General features: G+C 40.2%; 1 protein-coding gene across 2 annotated transcripts in view; it reads left to right on the top strand.

Annotated features, from left to right (window-relative positions):
• Positions 1-24,676, top strand: part of ZFAT (zinc finger and AT-hook domain containing) — a 115,785-nt gene that overhangs the window by 15,512 nt on the left and 75,597 nt on the right. Inside the window, exon 1 of one of the 2 annotated variants that reach the window (XM_058830556.1) lies at positions 23,897-24,108. The exons of the other annotated variant lie outside the window; for it this stretch is intronic. Coding sequence (XP_058686539.1) covers positions 24,090-24,108 — 19 coding nt within the window. The 5' untranslated portion in view covers positions 23,897-24,089. Of the gene's footprint in view, positions 1-23,896; positions 24,109-24,676 lie in introns of those variants that run through there. 2 annotated transcript variants of the gene reach the window in all.

Raw genomic sequence — 24,676 nt, 5'->3', positions numbered from 1 at the left:
CTAGGAAAGTCTATTCTAATTCTTGTTTGTTATAAATTATTGAAGGAGGTGGCTTGATTGTGGGGGAGATGGTGTTTGAGAGTCTCTGAAAGCAGTAATTTTCCAAGTCTATTTGTCAGATCTGATGTAAGATTGATTCTATAATACGGAGTTAATGTTTTCAGAATGAGCTGCTTGGCCAGAGCACTGTGTCTGCTTCCAATTACTGTCAGTAATTCCTGAAAATTATTTTCTGAGAAGGACTTGGTGAATTCTGCATTTTAAATAGCAATAATCAGTATGAAAGTAGTTGAGTTTTGTAATATTTTATGCTGTATGGTTTTGGTTTTGTTTTTGACATTGTTGATACTGAAGTGGGTGCCATGACTGTGATGTTCTGGCGTGCATTGTTTCCTCTGTGGAAGCAGGATTACGAGTATGCTTAAAAGAATGGATCTCCTGGGTATTATTGCAAAACAAGTAATTGACTTTCTTAAAAAAAGAAAACAAAACCACTTGTGCAAAGGAACAAAGATGTTTTGTAAACCCAAGTGCTGTGCACTTATCTGATGTTTGTCACTTGCATGCTTGCTGGGTTGAGCTTATTTTCTTTGAAGTAATTTTAAAAGAGTATATGCTCTGGGACTAAGGTTAGGATTGATACTGGTGTATAGATTGCTTCTCAGTATGATATCCTTCAGAATCACAGTGGAGCAGTTGAGCCCTCTTTATACAGCAGGGAAAATAGGTGGTTGTGACACTGTACTTTCAGTAGAATCTACAGGCTGCAGCAGCAGCCTCCAGACTCTGCTTTCGGAATTCAGTGTGATGATGCCAGGACTCACAGAGGATTATCCTTAAAATGGGAACATTCCCTGTGGATCTCTTGGTGCTCTGGCCCTTACCATCTTCTGCAGCAATTTAGTAATTGCTGCACACTTAGTTGTTGGACCATGCTGTTAGCAGACTGTCCAAATGTGCCCTTGTTCAGCAAGGTAAGCAAAGGGATTTGGAATATCTGCTTGCAGTTCTCAATTTGTTCCCTCAGTGTTACAGAGAACTATTGTTGGCAGCTGATACCACCAGAGAATTATAATTGCAAATGTGAGTGAAAAGTCATTAAGTGAAGGAGTATGCTAAATGTGTCATTGATTGGAGTCTGCAGCACCAGACTCAATTGATATCCACTCAAAAGAGCCCCCAACCAACCAACAACCTACTTAACAAGTGACATTTTTATATAGATTTTTTTGGTTTCTCTCTTTTTAGGGAGGTTTTTCTATCCATGCTCGGCCATGTCTGAGTCAGCAGATGTGGAGGACTTCAGTAGTGAAGTTACTACAAATAATTCAATCTTTTACCATTCCTGGTATTTAGATAATTTTTAGAGGGCAGTGCAATGAACATCTATTAGGTGTGTTCTTAATTTATATTTCTTGTCAAGTTTAAAGTTGTTTTTGTCCTTGTGCTTGTGTCTTCTACTCTCTTAGAGCAATCAGATCACTGATAAGAACTTTTGTATTTTTTCACATTGGAGGATCTTCTGAATCTTACGCTTCAGAGATGCCTTTAAAATGAAAGAGCCCAGTTTTTACAGCCAGCTTTGTCATCTTGGATCAGCACGATTGTGATTACCTTGGAAGATGAAAAGATTATGGGCCCATATTAGGATCTGGAAGACTCTTCAGGATAGCATGGAGAGATGTCAAGTAGAGGGAGCTGGATATACTAAGTGATTTGTTTTAATAGTTTGTTAGAATCTGTCCCACATTGAACAATCTAGTTTCTCTGTAGATCATTACCAGGAATGAGGCAAAAATTCCTTTCCTGTAAGAGGAACCAAAAGTGGTAAGTAGCTGAAATGATGAAATTAGAACTATGCCATGGATAACAGTAATGAGTTACAATGTTAAACATACTTCAATTGTATAATCAAAATTTCTTGCTGACACTAAGGAAGGAATATTTCAATGGAAACTTGAGGGAAAGGATAGAACCTTTATGTGAAATCTGGCCTTATACATTCATAGTATTCATATTTCTCCTAATTTTGTAGTTCTGGTTGTTCAGGTGTCTCTTGTGCATTGGAATGAGGCTGTCCTGCTGGCAAAGTTTAAAATCTAGAATGTGAAAATAACAGTGCATGTTGCAGTATGTCCTATAGCAATATAAACAGCTTAATGACTGTGTACTGAGGAAGAGAAATACAAATAAGGGTGGTAATACTGTTCCTTCTTTTTTTCTGGTCTTGATTGCAGGTTAACATGGTTGGGAGTTGAGGGTAATTCATTATGATAACTTTTTAGTGTAGTAGATGAGTTTTAATTTTATTTTTTTTTAGTTCATTTTTAAAGCAAAATGACCTTGGATTAGCCACTTCCTATCTCCTGTGGTGACTGTGCAGATTACCAGTTACTGCAGAACTTCCCTGAAATAAAGACTTAATTTGCCTGAATAACATCTTGGGTATGGTACTCCACCCAATGGAGAGCCAAGATGCTGTTCCATAAATAAGCATATGGTTTCTTTAGGCTGAGCTGTGTTGCTCAGCCAGAGGAATATGAGACTCTGGTGGAGAAGAGGGGGGTGTCTAACTGCTGCCATCATTTTTAGGCAGAGCACACTAAATTTATGATTTTTTTCAAACTTGGTTCAGACTAAGATGTGGGACAATCTTGAATCAGGATCTGAACTTTATTTTGGCTCATACCATTATCCTTTTTCAGTAGTTTGTCCTCCTTAGAACTCCATTTGTCAGATAAAAATAATTACTTTACCACACAGACTTCTAGTTGTTAGTTTTACTGAAATAATTACGTACAGCATATGCATCCAGCCCTCACTGAAATTCTGAGGTGTGTTAGTAACATTCTACTTTCATGCTTGCCCAGACATTTTTAAAATACAAAGACGCTTTTTTCCTCTTTCTTTAAAATTGGTAATGTTAGATTCAATCTCTTTCATTATATTAGAATCCGTGTCCCAGTTTAAAAGTTCTTTCTCCCTCTTGTGCTGAATTTGATAGTTCCACAGTGTATTAGTGATCAAAAGAAGCTGAACTTGTTTTTCTGAAAATAAACAGGAAATGCAGTGTTAAAACTACTTGTGTACACTTCCTTCTTCATAGTAATTCCTCTCGATGGGTATTGTTAACTTGTAGTGCTTCAGTGAACTCTGTGTGTGTCAGAAGTTCACTGCAATTCACAGTGGAAGCTCTTGATTTCCACTGTGAAGTTCTTCCTACTGTATTTCAATTTATGTGCAGTTCAAGGATCCCTTCAGTAGTTAGGTTTAATGTTTAATTCTCAGTTCTCTTCTGGTCAATATGCATGACTTAAACATAAACCAACCTCGTAGCAACAGTGAGCATCTGTCTGCCTCTGTCATTTCTCATCACTCTGTGCTTGCATCTGAGGCTAAATTGCTTTGACTGACAGATGGACTGACTGACAGGATCTTGGCTCCAAACACACACATACACATGCCCACACAGACAGGCTCCTTGGGCTCCATTTACATTTCACTATTTGTCCATGGCAACTGAGGCTCCAAATACAGTGAGTTTCAGTGGTGATGCTGGTTGTAGAGTAGGGGAGTCTTAAGATGTGGGGGAAGAGAAGGAGAGAGCACTTTGGGCATTGCCTTCCGTGTTTCTTCCCTTCCTTGACTTTTTGCTCAAGGTGCTCGTGAAAGGTGCAGTAGAAGTTTGTGTGACTGGTTAATTAATGATGGAGGCGTGGGAAAATTGCAGTAAGTCTTGGTGATCTGCATGGCTTTGATTTGGAATTGGTGAATGAGCACAAATTGTATTGTAATGGTGTCTATTTTAAATACTGACTTTTCCATGAGGCTTTTTTAAAGTCATGCATATTGACCAGAAGAGAATTGAGAATTAAGCATTAAATCCTAACTATTAAAGGGATTCTTGAACTTCACATAAATCTAAATACAGTAGGAAGAACTTCACAATGGAAGTCAACAGCCAGCATCCACAGATTTTCTGGTAGTTGAATAAGGATTTTTATTATATTTTTTGTTATTCAGGAGCATTGACAACTGAAGAACAGATCCTAGGCAGGTGATCTTATGTTGCTGATCTTATGTATCAAAGAGGTAAATTTCAGGTGTCAGAAGGATTTCATGTAGTATTAAAGATGTGCATCATTCTGTGTGTTCTCTACCTGTGGACTTAGGAGACTTCACACTTCAAAGAATGGGATCTTTTATTACTGTTCTCAAGAAAAACAGTTAAAGGCATTAAAGGAAGCCAGCAGACAATATTCTTCAGCTTGTGATGGCAGTAGAATAAATCCTGGTTGTTTTCAGAGCTTTTAATCTTTACAAGAACGAGGGGGCTATGCCATTAAAGAAGATTGGAGTACTTTCTCTATGTTTTTTGTTTGAAAACAAGACAGTGGTTGGGAAAATAGCTGAAGATGCTTCTTAATGAATGTATGGCTTCAGTTTTGATTGAACTTTTCGAGAAATTGGTGTCTTTCAAGCATGTAGTTGCACTGTCACCTGTAATGCGTCTGCCTTTTTACACACCACATTTGGAAATGAAAATTTCAACTCCTATTATACAAATATAATTACAGTATAAGATGTCATGCAAGTATTTATAGTTGATAGTGAATTCAGTAAAGCAGCAAGAGATGTCATTGTCATGTAGATTGGCAATTTTGTGATGATGTGCATGGTAAAACAAGGTTGTGGAGAGTTTGTTCTCTTTGGGCAGGTGACATTGTAGTAACCTTCATTATTCCTTAAGAAGTGTTAAAGGAAAGCAGCCAAAGAAATGGCTCATTGCAACTTAATGCTCAGCAGCCTAATTAGTCAAATACCATGTGCCTACCTCTGCATGAAATAGCCTATTTCTTTCCAGTGTAAAATAGGAATTTTCAGTTTTGGAACAGCCTGAAGAGGCCTTTGTTGCAAATGACCACTGGCTTTTTAGTTATTTATTCTCAAAAATAATGAAGGTCAGCATGGTATCCATAGTGATTGCATGCCGCTTCCTCGTTAATCTTGGCATGCTGCTGTAATAACGAAATTCACTTACTAGTAACAACTCCTCGTGTTGCAGAGGGAAACCTTTCTTTGAAAACTGGATGTGATTTGGTTTCTGTAACTTGGGAATCTTGAATACTGTAGTTTTTCTTCAGTTTTAAACTCCTTGTCATAATTTCTGGTTGTATGAGTTGCTGTGGAGGTCTAAACACTGAACAAGCAACCTTAAACTGTTGAAGTTTACATATATCTGGCACTGGAAAACTTGTGACTTGAAAAATTATTTTCATTTGGAAGTGATAAGGACTGCTAAATGGGGAATAGATGATTCTGCTTGCAGCTTTGTTAGTGGGAGGAAGGCATTCTGCTATAAACTACAAAATTAAGGCTTGTAAGAAGTATGTGAATATGATCAAGCCAGAATGGTTGAATGCTCCCAGTTCCGTGTGAAATCAGAGCATTAGGAGAAAATGCAACAACTAGCTGGGTGAAATGCTTTTAGTAAATTACTTTGGTGTAATGCACACTATTTCCTCTTTGAGTCTTATACAGTGTAAGTATTAAATTTTAATATTGTAAAGGGTCTTTTAACTTAGAGAAAATACTGTTGCAGAACTGAATGCAAGTCTTGTGGGAATTTTGATAGGAAGTTGAAGATGGGGAGTGAAATGGCTCCATCCTGAAATTGCTTTCCCTCTCACCCCATCCCCTCTCCTTCAGTGTTTATCCAAAGAGTGGGTTTCATTTGGGTTTATTTTAATCAGTTGGTTGTGATAGAGCTTTAAACCGATCAGGAAGGATTCTGACCTTGGGGGTAAATATTTTCAGAATTCTGTCAAGTTTATGGTATATTTTCATTATGAACATGGCTTGTTTTTGCTTTTGTATAATTTTGCATAGAGCTGTATTTAAAAACATAAATATTTATGAGAGGATAGCCATTTTCAAAATTCATGGGAAAGTTCAAAGTGGAAGTCTGTTTTTGAGAGCTCCAAAAATGAGCCTATGGGGAAGTAACATCAGTGTATCTTTAAAATAATAAATATTTTATGTCTATTTTAAATGTATAAATTAAATATGTATGTATAAATACAAATTTGAACCTAAAGACGTCTTAACATGTATACTGAAATTGAGAATTTTTAATCCAGTTGTTACATTTAGAAATATTAATTTAGTGTAAGTTGTGTGTGAATCGAAAACTGTACTTTTGCTACTGAATGTATAAACATTTTCTTCAATATTAACTGCCTAGTAATTGGCTGGAATGTTACAGAAGCTTGTCTTAAATACTTCCTTTTTTATTTCCTCTCCTAGAGGTGACCAGCTGCTCTGCACCGAGGCCCTCTCAGTGATGTATCGTAGTCTGTTGCTGTAAACATCCCCGACTGGAAGCTGTACCAGCTCCAGCTTTCAGTCAGATGTTTGCTGCACCTGGCTATGCTTGGACAACAGCAGAAGGGGAAGCTGACATGAATACTTCTGTGCATTTATATTTGTCAAGCAGTGCTTCTATAAACAGAGATGAATTGCCTCCCTATGCATTTTCCTGGCTGGTAGGTGTGATCTGAAATCTAGTCTGAAATGGAGATCCAAAGCTGGTGCATGAGTTGCTCAAAGACGAGCTGTTTGCTGCCTTGTGGTATAAACTACAGGATTAGGCTTCCTTGGAATGAGAAGTAGTGGTAAACTTCTACAGTTACCCATGAGCCCTTTATTGCTTTATCAATTGTCTGTTTTAACGGCTTCTATTTCTTAGGTCTGTGAGGACAAATTATTATCAATGCTGTCAAATACTTAGCAGGCCTCATATCTGCTGTGCCTTGCTTTTTGTTGTTTTCTCTGGAATTCTGTATTCCGAGTCTCCTTGTGAGTAGGTTGTGCTCCTAATTGTTAGCTGGGCATAACTCAACACCAAAATAAAGGTTAAAAACACATTGCCCAGTCTGGTTTTGCTGTTCTCCCAATCCACAGAGTGTCCTTGTCTGTGGTGTGGTTTGTGCTGCCCCCACCATGGTTTGCTTTTCATGGAAGTAACAGCTTTTGGAAGTATTCCATCAGAAGTGAGTCTTCACTGGTTCAGCTCCTGAACAACTTAAAACAGTCATGTCACCAGGAAAAGTATCTGCAGAAAAGCTTCAGTGCTTTCCACTTTTCTCCAATGGGATTTGCACATGTGGTTGCCTGGATCTTGCCTGGGACTAGACTGCTGTTTCTAAAGGGATGGCCAGTGAGAGTAACTGCTGCTAATACAAAAAATATTCTTCCAATAATTTAGCTCTCCATTCTTTTGACTCCCAAAAGGTTGTTTTTTTTTTATTTTTCCCTAACACTTAAATTTAAGACTTCATTTAATTTAAGTTGTAGTATACCAGACTAGGTATCTATTTGTTCATCTTCACTATAGTGGTTCTGTAAAAGATGATTATGACCAAAAATACAGATACTTTTAAAAAGTAAAATGTTTTCTCCTTAACTTCCCAGAAATAAAACTAGAAGGATTTCTTAGTCCTGGGAAAGCTGGATTAATAAGCATTGGAAAGGTGATGATTTTGAAGCTGTCACTGAATGACCAAAGGTGAACCAAGGACAGCCATTACTCTGTGATGGTCCCATTCCTGTAACCATTTTATTTCTTACCCTTTGTTATGTCTGGTGACACAGGAATGTGGGTGGTGATAGAAGGTCATGAACTTATTTTTTGGTCTAATTCATTGCCTGCACCTCTACAAAGACATTTAAAGCCACTTGCACACCTAACATAACCTTAGTTAAAATAGCTTTTTTAAAAATAATTGTCTTAGTTGGTTTGATAAATCATGACTGTATATTTATAGAAAGTACTTTGATGCAGAAGCTACAGAGCTTGATTCCTTAAAAATAAAAAAAGCTTGGTAGTTGTTTTCCAAGCTTTCTTTGCTGTAAATATTTAGCATTTCCTAGTTCTTGATAGTATTTGGACTTAGAAGAAAGGAAATGTTTTTTGTTAACAAACTGCTTAGATCAAAGGAAACGTATTATAATAAAACTAGTGTTCATTTTGGTTAGTGCTTTCTTAGCCATTCCACATGTCACATAAGTGCTGCCTTTTTAAAAAAAAAAAAACAAAAACTTAGTTCATGTGCAGTTTGTCAGTCCAGTCTTGTGCAATTGAACGTGTGCATACCTTCATATTGTACTGATGTCTAATCCATGTACTCAAACACAGCTGTCTCATATCAGCACATGAAAATAATTTCAAGTGGCTTGTAACTGCAGGAAATAAATAAATTTTAAAAATCCACACTCTATTTTTGCTTGAGGTTTTTTTCTTTTTGTTTTTTGTTTTTTTCCCAAGTGTTTGAAATTAAAAGATCTGCTTTCTCTATGCATGAAATACCAAGTCCTGAACATCTTAACGTGTCTCAAAGGTGGCAGCTGAAGAAGGTGAGTGTCATAGTGTTGTCCACATGTGTATTTATGCTGTGCTCCCAGGCGAGCTTGCAGTATCTTGGAAGGGATGGATGGGGATTTGGCATAGTATCTGTGCAGTTCTGGTGGGGATGAGGAGTGGAAGCAAGTGTTTCAGAATAAGGCAGGACAGGCTCACAAACACAGCAATGAAGTTTGGGAACAGGCGAGGCAGGTTTGACACGTCAGCTTGATGCCCAGCAAGCAAGTGACCTCATCTTGTTCATGTGAAGCCAGCAACCATTGCTTGTGTGACATGGATCAGTTCCTGGTGTTTTGCTGCAGAGGGAAATACCTGAATGAAAACCTGGCTGGGGATCCAGAGTGACACAGTGGCCTCACAGCTACTGCTTTTGGTATGTGCAGGTGCGAGGTACAGCTGCCTTTGGGGATAAAAGCTTGTCATTAATACCAAGATTGACCCTTGCTGAGCAGGTGGACAGTGGAGTGTCTGTGAAGTCCAGTGTTTAGCTTGCCTGTGGTGGTCCTGTGAGCACTTTTTGTGACCACCTATGAGCAATACCCCAAAGTCTTTGGTGACTTTGCACTGGCCTGGTCGAGCGCTCTCTTCTCTTGCTCAGAGCTCACAGCTGTGTTCAGCAGAATCGCTTGAGCTCATGTTTTCCTTCATACAAAGACCAACTGTTAAAACATTTGGAGGGCTTTCTCCCTCCTCTATGCATGAAATAATCTGCATCTGTGATTCCTTTTACCCAGTAAAGCTGCAAACACCTGTTCAGAGAAGAGCATGGAGAAGGCTGAGGCTTGGCCTCTTGACTAGGTTCATTGAAATTTTGTCCTCCTGCACTGCTGAGGTCTTGTTTGTTCAAGACTGGATATCAAACACACCTGTAAAATACAAGATAAATGCTGAAGCTAAGGAGTGTTTTTCTTTTTTGCTATTATAATGACTTGTAATTCTGAGTAGCTGAAACTAGAGGTGAAAATAAAAATGAAAATAGTTGAAATAATAGAAATACCTTTAAAAAGTTCTAGAGGAGAAATGTGAATTATTTTAAGAACATAAAAATAAGATGAACAAATGTTGCAACAAATGCTGTAAAATTTAGCACACTAAGGAAACTGGAAATATAAACAAAGGGTTGTTTTTGCATAGGATTTGAGATGGACATTTTTGAGGACTCCCAATTTGTATCACCCCATTAATCTTCTGTATATATTTTAGAATTGAATTTCAATTTTAAAAATAGTTTGAGTTTTCTAGAATGTGCCTGTACTGAATATCAAGGGCCTTGGCAAGTAAGTGCAATAGCATGCTCTTCTACAGAGGCTGTGAGAGGGAGACATCTTATTTTTGCTTTTGGACCTCTACAACATCAAGGACTTGGATATCATGGATATTATTGTGTTCTGATACTCAGAAGATTAAATGTTAAAATGGATGGATTGACTTCATAATGTTAGTCAAGATTAATAAGAGTTGGATGTACAGTATGAGTGGTACAAATACCAAAATATGTCTGTTTAGATTTATTTTTTGATATCTTGAAAGGCACTGCTGTATTTATATAGTTCAGCTAATTTTTAGTTCCTGTAAACATCTTACACTCAGCTATAACAAGTGGTGGGTCTGGGGGGTGGATGTTTACTTCAACTGGCTTTGAAAGGCAGCTTTCCTAGATGACCAAGTGGCATTGGCAAGCAGGGAATCCTATTTTTCAGTCCTATTTCATATTGTAAGCACTAATTTCTATGGAAGCAGTATGTATTTCTAGAAATCTCTTCATGCTCAGATTATGATTTTGGCTGTATAAAGGCCTACATGTTGAGAAACAGGCTTTAACTGATGGGATCTGTATCTTTCTAATTGCAAATAAACTGTGACAATCTATCTTTGCTTGAAAAGCAACGTCTCATACCCTGATGACAGAAGTAATCTAAAAGCTTATATTGAATGTTCAGTTCTCAGTTGCAGCAGTGATTTATTGCTTATTATCTACTTGATCATTGTCAAAGGAGAAATTGATTTACAGGGTACTGTAAAAACAATTCCCAAACCAAAAGATCATTAAAGTAGTAAAACTACTAAGCTTTAAGAATTTCAGTTTCCCTTTATATCTTAAAAAATTATATCTTTGAAAGGGGAAATCTGCATAGCAGAAAAAAAGTATCTCTTGTTTTCCTAGTAGCTCTTCTTTCATGTTTTAGAATCACATTCCTACTGCTGATGAATGTGTTGTTAAACGGCTTCAGCATTTGGGCATTATTAAGTACCAAAAAACTTTAAATAAGAGCTTAAATATTTTTATCCAAATGTAAGAATGGGGGACATGGAACTCCTCATCTTTTTAAAGCATAAACTGGATCACATTTATAATCTGGTATCTTTGTTAATACTTGAAAGGCTCAGACTCCAAAATGTAGTATTTCTTATTTATAAGACCAAATACATTATAAAAATTAGTGAGAGGATTTTTCCTCATTTAAATTAACACACATGAGCCCCATTTCACTATAGTTGAACTTTTTGTTGTGCTTTTATTTTTGCTGACAAACTGAGGAGGTCTTTTTAATACACAGAAGTCCTTGTGGGCAGGTGTTATGCAATATATGGCACAGGAGGCTATTGCATGGAAGAGACCACATCAAATTCTATATCTGAAGATCACCTGTAGCTGTGTGAACACTGCAGTGCTACCATGTGCTTGCTGTCTGTGCACTTCTGCATGTACAAAACTGTTCTTTTAGATTTCTATTCAGTGCATCTTATTTACTGATACAAAACACATTTCTCCAGTTTGGATGAGCTAGGGAAGTATGAGGGATGCAAGTTCTCCTCCTCAGGAGAGATGATGTAATTAAAAACATTAAAAGCTTATCTCCAGAAAGAATCTGCATGTCTTTCTATTCCATTTCCCAGAATCAGGTGCCCTGTTGTGTCCCTGACTCTGCCAGAGAGAATTTCTCTCAAGTTCTGCTGCCTTTCCTTCACCCATCCTGCCGTGGGCTCCCATGCTCTGGGAATGCCGGGTTTGACAGCTGTGCTGAAGCACGAGGAAAGTGCCAAGACAGAAGGATTTCCCTGTGAGGCTGTAACATCTTGGCAGCTTTGCTGTCACTTGTTACATGGTGGTGAATGCCGAGGCACGCTCTTGACCCATCCCACTGTGATTTCTGTGATTTCTGTGAAGGAACACACTCTGTAACTAGCACAGCTCTCTGGTGTCACAGGGAGCAGTGAAAGGCTCTCACTGTCCTCCCTCAGACTGGATCCATGCCCTCACTTGGTGTATTGTGTGCACCACAAGCTCATGGAGCCACGCAATAGTGCAGTGACAAAAAAAGAAAAAAGAAAAGTTTTATGGCAAGAAGGAATGCCCAAGTCAACAGTTGCTGCCAGCCAAATTTTCAAAGATGCTTCTTTTCAGCCAGTGCCTCTATGCGGAGCTAATTTCCTTGGTAGCATGGACAGTGAGTAAACAATCTGAGCAGATCAGATGTGGAGGCATATTTGGTGTTTCAGCAGGTTGATTTTTTTTTTTTTTTTAATGCATTTGAAATACAGAATTCATGTTGCAGAAACTCAAGTATGATCCAACTAGACACTTGCTATTTTATTAAAGAACAGTTCTGGTTGCTTTTGAAGCAGCACTTGAAAACTCATTAGAAGTAAAATGTAAATATAGTAAACCAAAGCTTTAATTAATGTGTTTGAATAGTTGGGGTTTTCAAGAGTTTGAGTTCTTTGTGGTTCCAGGTTTGGGGATTTTGTTTAGCTGTTCCTTGGTTACTTAGGCAGTAGGGCAGGTTATAATGATACTGTATCAAATGATTTCAAATAGTTTGGTTTCTCCTAAGGCAGAAAATACACTCACTGAAGAGTGTCAAGACCAGTATTTGGTGGGGGGAGGCTTGTTTGGTTTTGTTTTTGTTCAGTGAGGATTTGATAGGAGTGCCTGTGTGCACCCTTCCATGGGCTCGGCTGCACTTGTGTGTTGAGTGCTGACTTGTTTTCCATTCTGTGAAAATCTTCATTTGAGAATCAGGCAGACTGATTTTGGTACTGCTCCTCCTCATCAAGGTAATGTTTGGCATTCTGGTTTGTGCTAAACTAAAACTAAACTTTGAAAAAATATATTCAAGGATTCCAAGCATAAAATAACCCTGCAGAATTTGAAACCATGTTTTAAATAGTGTCGTTCACTTTTTTCTTCCATTCTGTTGGTGCTTTTTAGATAAACAGTGATAATCCCATGGCGCCAGTGATGATCTAAACCAAAATGGGATAAATATCTTGGGCAAAGATGGAGTGTGAATGATTTATAAGATTGTCTGGAAGTTTTTTATAGATATGACATCAATGTTAAGTCACTTAGCAGTCAAAAATCAAATTTCTCTTGAAAAACACAGAGGCATAGTTAATGTGGATTTTTTCACAGCAATTTTAAAAATACGCCTTTATTAATATTTTTGATTCTTCCTGGGTTTGTCTTCTGCTATAAATACAAATATTTCATTAGGTGTTCACTGATAACTTACTTTACTTGTCTGTTCATTAAGACACTTGCAAAATTCAGCTCACTTCCTTCTAACGAGCTATGCCAGTTCTGACCAGTTTAATTAATGTTTTATAGAGATTCTGTGTCTCAGGGGAGTATAGACAAAGTTAAAACTGCTTAAAACTTGAACTTAAAACATGATTTTATAGTAGGTGAGTATGAGTAATTAGGGTCTTACCTCTGACATTGGGTTCTCTCTTTCTGTTAAGGAACAGCAGATCCCTCACTTGTCTACCTCTGCAGCCAAGGAAAGCCTGATCCATGGAACAGTACATGGGCCCTGGAAGCAGAACGAAGGAAATGCAGTTTATGTCACTCAGAATTGTTTGTTGTCTGATAATATCACTGTCTCAGCAGGGAAATAATTTCCTGTAAACAATATGACTTTATCTGAAAAATCTGCCATTTTAATAACGTGAAAAATTATTTTTCCAAGCTTCACACAAGCTTTATCTTTGTCTGACAGGAAAAAGGGAAGTGGCAGGGATGAAAGATGCTTTGTGAACTGAGCTCTGTTTACTTAAGGCTATGGAAAACATGCTGAAAGCATATATGTTAAGTGCATAGCTTAATGCATTTTTTTAATAAACACATTTCCCCACATATTATTAAATTACTTGAATTGACTAACTACCATCTAGTGGAAAAGAAGATCTGTTAACCATCTTCTTCTGGAGATGTTTCACACTTATTCTAAGGAATTTATAAGATAGCAAAAGTCTAAGTTGGATCGCAGTCTAGGGTTGACAATCCACAGAAGCTTTTTAACTGTGTGTGATGTCCCACCAGACATGAAGTCTTGTTCATCCTATGAACTGCCTACCATAGTTACTGTGGGCTGCTTCCTGCCTGTAATGGAGATGTAGCACACCCAGGATTTCCACTGTCACAGCGACTCTGCTTCTCCAGGGAGAGACACTTCTTGGATGCATCCCATGCCAAGGGGTTGACACTGGTCAGTCTCTGTCAGCTGGAGACGCAAACTTTGTACCTTCAGAGAAGTGTTTATGAAATCTGGCTATGATACAAAGAAATACCCCTGACCCGTCCTGCTTAAATTAGTCTCAGAAAAAAGCTGTTGTTATAGGATAGAGACAGGAAAACAAGAAGCAAACTCAATCTTGTCAAAAGATGAAATCTTTGAGGGCAAAAGAATGGGAAGATAATTTAGTAGAGTTTTCAGATCAGAGGCACTAGTGTGTATGTTGGTTCTTCGTGTTCTGCAGGAATCTGAACAGTGATGTTACATTTCCCACTAGTAAACGTATTTATATCTGCTTTTAGCTCAGGCATCCTTACATTAGAAATCGCAGTGAAAAGAAGTTGTGAGGAATCTCTTCTCTCTATGTTCTTTATACTATGATGCTTCTTGGTCAACTAATTTGATAGGTGTTTTGTAGGATTTTGAAGCACAAATTTCCCATATTTCTCCTTTCTGAACTTTTTTGACTTTTTGCTATATAAAGTTTTTCCTATCTGGAATCAGTGAATTGAGGAAATGGAAACTTTAGCCATGTCACATGCTTAGTAGCAGAAAATAAATATTTAAATAATCTTGGATGGTGTTTCATAGCAAGAGTAAAAGTTTTGATATAGTTTTTCATTTCTTTTTTAATACTAGAAGAACCAATTGCATGTTGAACAATCAGAAATAATTTCCATACAGATCCTCATCTTAAAACTGTTTTTTCTATTTATTTAGACTGCTTAAAGTGCAGATTTAAGGTATTGTACCATAAAAACTGTGTGTGTATGTATATATATATATATATGTAGGTAAGGCAGTAGTTAATATTGTGGGATGCAGAATGAAGGCTTTGATTCCTTCCACCAAAAACATCCTTTTTGATGTAGATACCATTTTAATTAAACATCCACGTGTGCTGCTGTGTGCCAGTGACAATGTGGAGGACTGTACTGTGCCAGGCTCTGAGCATTCACTGGCAGATCTGGTTCTGAAGCACTTGCAAACAGAGCCTGCATGCATGGGAGCCACAAGGGATGTGAAGGTTCTGCTGGTCCTTGGCTGGATGTCCTCCAGCGTGTCCAAATGGGATATTGGGAAATCCTAGAATTCCAGACTTCCCTGAATTTTTGTTTGAGCTGCAGCATTTCTGCTAGAAAAAAAAGTAAGGTCACACTAAAGTAACAGCTTCCAAGGGCTTGATCTCAATGACAGCTCACATCTGTTAATTAGATTTGATGGTTGTTTTTAGGGCAGAGTAGTGCTGCTGATGTGGGACCGTGTAATCTATCTAAAATTGTTGTGACTGAAGGCCAGATTCTGATTCCATTAAATTCTATAACATCTGAGTGACTTCACTGATTTCTAAGGTGGTTTTTTTTCCGGCTTTCATTAATATGAATGAGATTATAATCAGGCTTCAGTTATGTTTCAGAATATATCAGGAGATAAATATAAGCAAATGTAAACAGTTATAAAGCACATGAAGAGTCCACAATACATACATGGTTTAACTATATAACCCAGTTTTATAAAATACCCACTTTTGCAAAATTGACAGCTGTGCTATGACAGGGATGAAGAAGTTCTCAGCAGAATTTCCTTGTATGAACATAAAACCAGAACTCATATAGTTTTATTGGATGTTTATGTAGTGGTGTCTGTGTTACGAAAATAACCAAACCCAAACCCTTGCCATGGTGTACTAACGAAGGGAGACTGAGCAGATGGTTTTTAGGGACTGCACTTCACGTGTTATGCAACTGTGCTGTTCTTCCAGAGAAAGAGAAGTGAAGCAGAAAGAAGTCTAGCTAAACCTTTAATGCTTAAACTTTCACTAATTGTTAGCACAGAAAATGACTGAAGAAAGCTCCAAAAATAGAAAGAGTATTCAGGTATGCAAGCTACAAAATTTATTTGCTTTTACCTCCATCCTAAGCAATTATCTCAGAGCAGCAGAGTTACAAATTAAGCACACTCAACATGTTTTTATCAAGGTGGAAGGGAAAAGGAATAATAAATTGTTCTTGAATGAGGAAAAACCTTGTAGCATGGCCAAGAGAACAATGCCAGACAGAGTACAGAGTTGCTTGGGTTTGAGATATTGTCCAATGAAACCTGAAGATGCAAGCTTACTGGAGGAGTAAAAAAAAAGAAATTCAAACAGCTTATTCCAATTAAGGAGTATAACTGGAGCCTCTGTCAGCCCTAGTAAATGTTATTTAGAGAAGTGAAGTCACCTTCTCTTACACAGACTGCCTGTAGACTATACAATTCAGTGTTGTTATCACATTTCAGTAGCTGGCATATTCAAAAGATGATTATTATTAGATGATATTAACGATTTTTAGGAAAACTGTAAAAACTGTGAATGTTTCTTAAAATATTTTGTGGTGTAATCTCTATACTACTTTCAAAATTCCTCTGTAAGAGAGAGGGGAAGGAAGGGTGGTTAAAATACCCACAAACACTGTGCAGTGCATGTGTATTCCTCCTTGTAAGGAGCAAAGAATGAATAGGTGGTGACTGGACTTTTTGTCAGTCAAGCAATATTACTCTGAAAAAGGACACATTTACAGCTTTTCCCTGTTAATGGATTTTCATTCTGTCATCACTATTTATTATGTCAAAGAGGGAAGTATTGGGCTGTGATAATTATGGAAGATGCAAAGACTAATGAGGAAATCAATGGTATTGATATGACACAGATCCCTTAGTTTGTTTTTTTTTTTCCATAAATAGGCATGTTCTCCTTTAGAGTCTTGTTTATATGGTCGCTGTCATATCAACCTCCATCTAAAGTCACCGGGGAATTCTGGATACTTCTGAGGCCCTCTGGAAGCTATAGGCACACAGGCCTAGATCATGGCATCATAGAAGGGTTTGAGTTGGAAGGGACCTTAAAGGTCACCTAGTTCCAAGCCTCCTGTTTTTATCCATCCATCCATCCATCCATCCATCCATCCATCCATCCATCCATCCATCCATCCACCCATCCATCCATCCATTCCATGTCTCTCCAATTTGGAGACAAGGATGTTGTGTGGGGCAGTCTCATATGCTTTCCATAACTCCAGGTAAACGATGTAGGTAGGTAGCAGTGGTAGTTCTCATTTTCCTGGGAGGGAACTTAAAGTATTAAGTATTTAATGACATGATAATCTCGCAGAAAACTGATGAAGATTGAGAATTGTAGAGCAATCTCCTGAAGTCAAACATATGATGCAATGTCTAATCAAATTACCATCATACAAATCATGGAGGAGCTGTCGGATTTGTATCATTTGGGCATATCATGGTTGTCAAATTCCTCCTGTGGAGTTAATAAATCAAACCCAGCATGATTGGTGCTGTTTTTCTTCTCTGTTCCACTATCCTATAAATAGCTCCCTGTTGCATGAGAGCGGTGGCAACTTTCCCAGCAGGAATATGATAACAAAGATGTCTATCTTCCACACCTCTCTTTGTGCCTTTTTCAGTACCACTTAGTGGTGTGGAGAATATGCTATTTGTACTGTGAATTTACCTTTTTTATTTACTGTGTATATTTGTGTATATATATTTCCTCTTTCCCTGAATTACAGTAAAGGTGAAGAGAGGGAAATCAGGGTGCTGTTTGGATATTTTGCTGCACTTTCTATACATAAATATAAATAATCTTCTGTTTTGACAGTGCTACATTTTGAAAAGCTTAAGTCAAAGTTTGCTTTCTCACGTGGATTTCTTTCTCAGTCCAGCTGCACAGTGTTCATTTTGTACTAGACAGAAGAAACAGCACATAATAGAATTTTTCAACTTTCATTTTTCTGTTATAATTTCTTGTTTTATAATCTCTTGTCCCTGTGTAAGAAAACACACCCCAGTCCAAAAGTACTTAAAAGAACAAGGAAAACTGCTATTTAAACCTGCAGTGTTCCAGCTTGTGCTGCTGTCTCAGCTAGTCTGACATCACCTACCAAAGGAAAAACATGCTGTACAGTTGTAATAGGATTAAACAGTATAAACCTGCAAGCAGAAATGTGATTAATACAAGATATTTCTGAGTCCTGCAGTGACTATATTGCTACACGGAGAAAACCAGAATGTTTATTAGAAGAATTTTCAATATGTATATATTTTTCTGAAGTTATTTATAATTGTTGCCTTTCTCTCAGGTCTGCAGGAGATAATTTTTAAATTAACTGTGCAGTGTAATCAATATCAGTAGACTATACAATCCTGAGATGTCAAGAATTATGATAAGCTTCATACTAAGTTCTGGAGAGATTTGTAACTGTGTAGTTTGCACTGCCCCATTTTTATTAGCATTTTCATTATAAAGTTGTTACTGGAAGCATAAAGTTAATGTTCTGTAACAAGAAAACAGCAATTATGCAGTCCTAAACAAGAACTCAACATTAAACATGGCAGATAAAAATAACAAGCAGATACAGTTACTGCAGACAGATAATGTGGGAAAAAAATAATGTAGCATTTACAGGAAGGCAATGGCAACTTTTCTTCCATAAGCATAAGGCTGGTTGCCAAACAACCCCCTATAATTTCTGAGCATTTATCTTTGCATTTTCAAGTAGAACTTACAAAAGTGCAGAGCATAAGCTCAAATTGTTTTCCCTTTGAAATCAATGAGAAAATAAAAATGTGATAAAAATATATGTGATAATTAACTTAAAAAAAATCTCTTAAACCTGTGTAGCTTTTGAGAATGCTCTCTTCTGTGTCCTCCCCCAGAATCTATATTAAATGGATACTGTTGATTACCTCCACAGCTGTAAATATGGCTCAAGTTTTCCCTTAGTGGAAAAACAGTTTACAAAACCCAGGAAGAACTGTTTAATTACTTTACAAAGTTTAGTCTTTGCTCTCACTAAACAATGGTCCCTTTTCTTTTAAAAATAATGCAACACGTCCATGGATCCGGATGGGATCCACCCCAGGGTAGTGACGGAATAGAGGAAGAGCTTGCCCTGCCGCTCTCCATCGTTTATCAGCAGTTCTGGCTAATTAGGGAAGTCCCAGAGTTGAGGGCTGGAAAATGCAACTTGATGTTGGCAAATGCAACAAGCACCTATGTGAAGGGCTGGAAGGAGGATGTGGGGAACTACAGCCTGACCACGGTGCCTGGGGAACTCGTGATGCAAATCACTTGAGTGTCACCACATACAGAGCAACCAGGGGATCAGGCCCAGCCAGCATGGGCTCATGAAGGGCAGGTCCTTCTTGACCAACCTGACCTTCTATGACCAGGTGACAATGTAGTGGGTGGAAGAAAGGCTGTGGATGTTGTCTACTTGGACTTCAGCAAAGCCTTTGACACATCTTCCCATAGAATTCTCCTAGAGAAACTGGCTTCCCATAGCTTGGGAAGAATGCTTGAGGTACACTCTTTGCTGGGTTAAAAACTGGCTGAATGGCTGAACCCGGAGAGTGATGGTGAATGGTGACACATCCAGTTGGTGGCCAGTCACTGGTGATGTTTTTCCCAGGGCTCAGTACTCAGTCCAGCCCTGATTAAGATCTTTACTGGTGACCTGGATGAGGGGATCGAGTGTACCTTCATTAAGTTTGCAGATGACACCAAACTGAGAGGAAGTGTTGGTCTGCTGGAGGGTAGGAAGGTTCTGGATCGACAGACCCAGACCAGCTGTATGCGGTTCAATTAGGCCAAGTGATGGGTCCTGCCCTCCTGTCCCATCAAGGCCCTGCAGTGCTCCAGGCTGGGGGCAGAGTGGCTGGAAAGCTGCCCAGCAGGAAAGGCCCTGGGGTGCTGGCCAACAGCAGCTGAACATGAGCCAGTGTGTGCCCAGCTGGGCAAGAAGGCAAAGAGCCTCCTGGCCTTCTGTGTCAGCTCTACTGTGACCAGCAGGACAGGACCAGGGCACTGCCTGTCCCCCTGTACTGGTACTAGTGAGGACACACCTCAAGTGCTGTGTCCAGTTCTGGGTCCCTCACTGTAAGAAAGAGACTGAGGTGCAGGAAGATTCCCAGATAAGAGCAGTGGAGCTGGGGAAGGGTCTGGAGCACAAGTCAGACGAGGAGCAGCAGAGTTGGATTGTGATACCTGAAAGAAAGGTGTATCTGTACTCTTCTCCCAAGTAATAAGTGGCAGGAGGTAAAGGCCTCAGGTTGAACCAGCGAAAGTTTAAGTTAGATTTTATTGGATATTCAAAGAAAGGGTTGTGAGGCATTGGAACAAGCTGCCCAGGGAATTGTTTGCAAGAAAGTACAGGAAACTCAAATGCAGTAGGGTGTACGTGTACTGTGTAATTAATAAAAAAAACCCAGACAGATGTTTTGGTCTTTTTTCCATTCTACAGTAAGTTCACACAAAGTTGAAGATCTTTTATTTTACATTGTTTCTTACAACATTTAGCTTATGAGTTCTGCTCTCCTGTTAGAATGCTTTATGCACACCACTTGATAAAATGGTAAAGGATTTTTGTCTTAAAATATTTGTATTATAATAAAAATCAGTCACGTTGGAAATTCAAGCACTGGAAGGTCATTAAGTGTCTAAATAAAGACTGTCTGCGTATGTCTCCTTTTATCCTCTGTTGGTATTTTTTGCTGCAGATCCTGAGGTCACAATCACAGAATTTACTGCTTTCTCTCACTGGACAACTGCCTCATTTAGCCAATTATTGTGTCTTCCCTCTACAGAGCTTTGCCTCATTTTGTTTTGGGTGCTTATGGGACATTCATTGATTTTCTGTTTCAACAGAAATTACTTTATTTTCCCAAAATGCTCATGGGGAAAAAAAAGGAAAGTGGTGCACAGAAGTTTAGAGTTAAGTTTCCCTAACTGGGTATTTTCAATGCAAGACATCTAGGATAAGGGGATTTAAGAGTAATTATCACATTGAAGCACAGATGCTAAAATTTTCAGCTATAGAAATACATAATGCTTTTCAAAGCACATTGCAAATGCCACAGTGAGGAAGCAGGAAAGTAGGAAAATGCAATTAATGAACGTTGTTTTTATATCAGAAATTAACTCTGCAAGAAAAATCTGTTCCTACTTTCCCTTCATAAAACCTCATGTTTACTTCTCAACATTTTCCAGCTTCTGTAACAAACGAGGCAGCCTTGTGTTACAGATGAGCCCCTGTGCTGTGTAGCCCTCATTCATATCTAGGTCAGGTACGTCAGCAACACTGAATGAGTCAGAGATTCTGAACAAATGCAGTGTATGACTGTGGGATGTAAAAGATTCCCAGAAATAGCTTATGTAAATGGAAATGAAAGCTGTACAATGCAGTACTAATTCTAAACTTTGATTGATTTTACCACCTTAATTCCATGGGGCTGCTCTTACGGAGCAGCCAAGCAAGCTGCACTCTCATTTCACACTTGGGAATGCACATCCTCAGTGAAGTGCTTTTCTTACTTGTGAATAAAGCCAAATCATGTTAACTGGAAAGAGGAGAAGTCAGCCTCTGCTGTGCCCTCAGTAAGGGCATCCACACTCCATTCATGGATTCCAGCTCCGGATGCAGGCTGAAGCTGTGCAATACTGGACTTGCTCTATATTTGAACTTTGCACTCTCTAGCACTTGGTAGAGATTAATTATTATTATTGTCATTATCATCATCATCATTATCATTATTATTCTACAAGAGTTAGTTCAGGAGAAGTCAACTCATAGCAGCCAGGCATGGAGGCTATGAGAGGGAGCTACTCAATGGGCTGAAGAGGAGCAGGAGCTGTATTTGATGAACACTTGTGTGTGCAGAAGTTTATCTGCAACTGGCTGGAGAGACATCAGGGGTGAGAGAGAAAGTGCAGAAAGATCTGGAAAGTGCTCTGGAGGACTTTCAGAAAAGTCCTATTCAGGAAAGACTATTCAGGAAAGATATTCCTGAATGAAAGAATGAAAACTGGGACTGGGACCTGAAAAACAACAGGTCAGACAAGGAGGTGTGCAGGAGGGACAGGGAAAGTATGGGTGGTGTGGGCCTTGAGTTTTGTCAGTAGGGAAACTGTGACAGAATGAGATGAACAGACTGGGATCAGGCTCTCCCTTGAGATGGGATCTGTTCATAGAATCACAGAATATCCTGAGTTGAAAGGGACCATCAAGGATCATTGAAGTCCAGGTCCTGCACAGGACAGCCCCAGGAATCGCCGGTGTCTTTGTTGCAAGGGCTTCACAATCAATGCCGGTGATCCCGGATCCTGGATCTGTGTTGTGTGTGGTGCAGCTGAACTCTGTTGGAGACAAGTTATGTGGCTTTTAATATGATGCCACTTTGAAGAACTTGAGGTTATTTTTGTTTAAGCTGTGAAACTGTTGATTCAGAGCTGCAAAAACTTTGCTTCATGAGGTTCTGTGACCGGGCCAGGCACCCCAACAGTGATAGCTTTTCTTTCTTTTCTGACATCCAACAGACAGACAGACCCTCTGAGCATTTGCTGACTGGGCCAGGCAGCAAAGCTCAGCGATTCCAACTCTGGTTTGTTGTCTTAGGTAAAGAACAAGCCTTTATTAATGTTGCCTTTCAAAAAGGCTTGTGATTGTGCAAAGCAGAACTGTATAATGCAATATATGAATGTAAAAAGTAAACCACATGGCATGTGGATGCTCAGCCAGTGGTTCTATGGGAAGACAAGTGCTTTTCTTGGCAGGACAATCCACCCCACTTGCTGTAGTGAGGCTCAGTGACTCAAGGACCAGAGAATGTTCTTTCTATGCCAAGGTAAGGATGAATATTATTCATGTCCAAAAAAGAGCACAGTCCATTCCTTTCATGGGCAGTGTGTGCCTGAGCACAAGTGTGCTTTCATGTTTATTGCTCCTAGAAGTATGAAATGTTCTCCAGAAGATATGTGTGGTGTGTGGGAAGAGGGGCAGAAATTGGCATAAGGAGTCTAGAAGGAGAAGAGGGCAGGTTAAGGCAGGAGGCTAAAGACAGGTTCCCAATGTTGCTTCTCATGAGATCAGAACAGCCAGTGATGAGTCTGCTGTAATATTGCTCTATTATTTCCATCTGGTCAGTGGAGACAAAAATTTTGCAGTGAAGCAACCCCAGCCTTTGGAAAAGTCTGGTCTTTCCCTGCTCCCTTCTACTTGGGTCTCTAACATAAATTCTAAAGAACATGTCTTCATAAGAGTTGTCTCATCTAGTTCATTCTGAGTAAGAGGAGCATTTATGGGGTGAACACTGGTAATGTACAGCTGCCCAGTCTGTCTGTGTGGGGGCTAAGGGCCAGCCTGGCCCTCACCAATACTACCTGCGCCTATAGGGACTGATGGAGCCAAGCTCTGTGTAAGGCTGGTAGAAGTTGTGACACCAGTGAGGAGAGGTGACTTTTACACACAAATGACCCTGCTTCCTCCCATTTGTCTTTACATGCCCATAAGCACTAAGGGTGTTCAGACAGTTCTGCCAGTTACCTGTGGTGACATACAGGACAAGGGACACACACCTTGAGTCCCCATGATCTCAGCTCTTACCTCAGAGGGTAGGTTTAAATTAGGAAGAAATCCTTTACTGTGCGGGTGGCAAGACTGCAGATTCTCGGTCAGACTCAAGATTCACAGGGAAGCTGTGGATGTCCCATTCCTGGAAGTGTTCACGGCCAGGAGGGATGGGGCTTCCAGCAACCTGGTTTAGTGGAAGGTCTCCCTGCCCATGGCGAAGGGGTTGGAACGAGATGGTCTTTAAGGTCCCTTCCACCCAGCCCATTCTATGACTATCTCCTCTGTATGTTCTAAACTACCAGGCTCATTAAAACACGTTTTACCCACAGGTGGTGAATTAAAACGCCTTTGGCAGCCCGAGGCTGTGTCAGCCTGAGTTGCGCAGCCCCGGGGTCCTGGGGCGTGTGCTCAGAGTGGCACGGGGAGATGACGGCGGAGTATCCCGGCTGTCCTGGCTGTCTCCGGTCGGGGAACCCTCTCACCCCTCACCCTCCTCCCGCCGCTCCCTCAGCCGCGGGCGGCGCCTCAGGGGACGCGGCCCCGCGCGGCCGCCACTGCGCAGGCGCCGCCCCGCCCCGCCGAGCCGAGCCGAGCCGCCACTGCTGTGTCGGCCGCGGCAGATTCGCCATAAAGCGCCGCACGGGGACCCGATTTTCCGTGTTGTTTTTTTTTTTCCATTTTCCCTCACTCTGTTTTCCAAGCGAGCCGCGCTCGGCCCCCGGCGCGCTGTCCCACTGAGCGGCGATGGAGGCGGCGGCTGCAGGTGAGCGGGGCCGGGCCGGGGGAGCGCGCACGGATCCCCGCGCGGCGGGCGGGGGGAAGTAGTTCCGGCGGAGTTGTGTGACGCTCCTTCCGCACGACAAGTAGTTCCACAGTGGCGGCCGCCCAGCATCCATGGCCCCGCGCTGCCCGGCGGCCTGGGGGGCTGTGGGGCCGGGGGGCTCCGGAAGCCGCCGGAGGACTCGGGCAGCCCTGGCCTGGGAGTGCTGCTGTGCCCCGGCTGTCCGGCCTGGGACTGCCGCTTAGCAGCGGGTCGGGAACAGCTGGGAACGAGCAGCTGGAGACTGGAGACCCCATAGGAGCCCTACGGGATGTGAAGGGGGCCTGCAGGGAAGCCGGAGAGGGACTCTTGGTCAGGAACTGTAGTGATAGGACAGGGAGTAATGGGTACGAACTGAAAGAGGGGAATTTTAGTCTGTATATTAGGAAGGAATTCTTTACTGTGAGGGTGGTGAGACACAGGAACAGGAAACAAGGAAAGTTGTGGCTGCCCCAAGCCTGACAGTGTTCAAAGCCAGGCTTGATAAAGCCTTGAGCAGCCTGGTGTAGTG

The sequence above is a fragment of the Poecile atricapillus genome, chromosome 2 (genome assembly GCF_030490865.1).
Source record: "Poecile atricapillus isolate bPoeAtr1 chromosome 2, bPoeAtr1.hap1, whole genome shotgun sequence".
Classification (NCBI taxonomy): Eukaryota; Metazoa; Chordata; class Aves; order Passeriformes; family Paridae; genus Poecile; species Poecile atricapillus.
The sequence above is the reverse complement of the archived record's forward strand: the minus strand, read 5'-3'. Positions and strand labels throughout refer to the sequence as shown.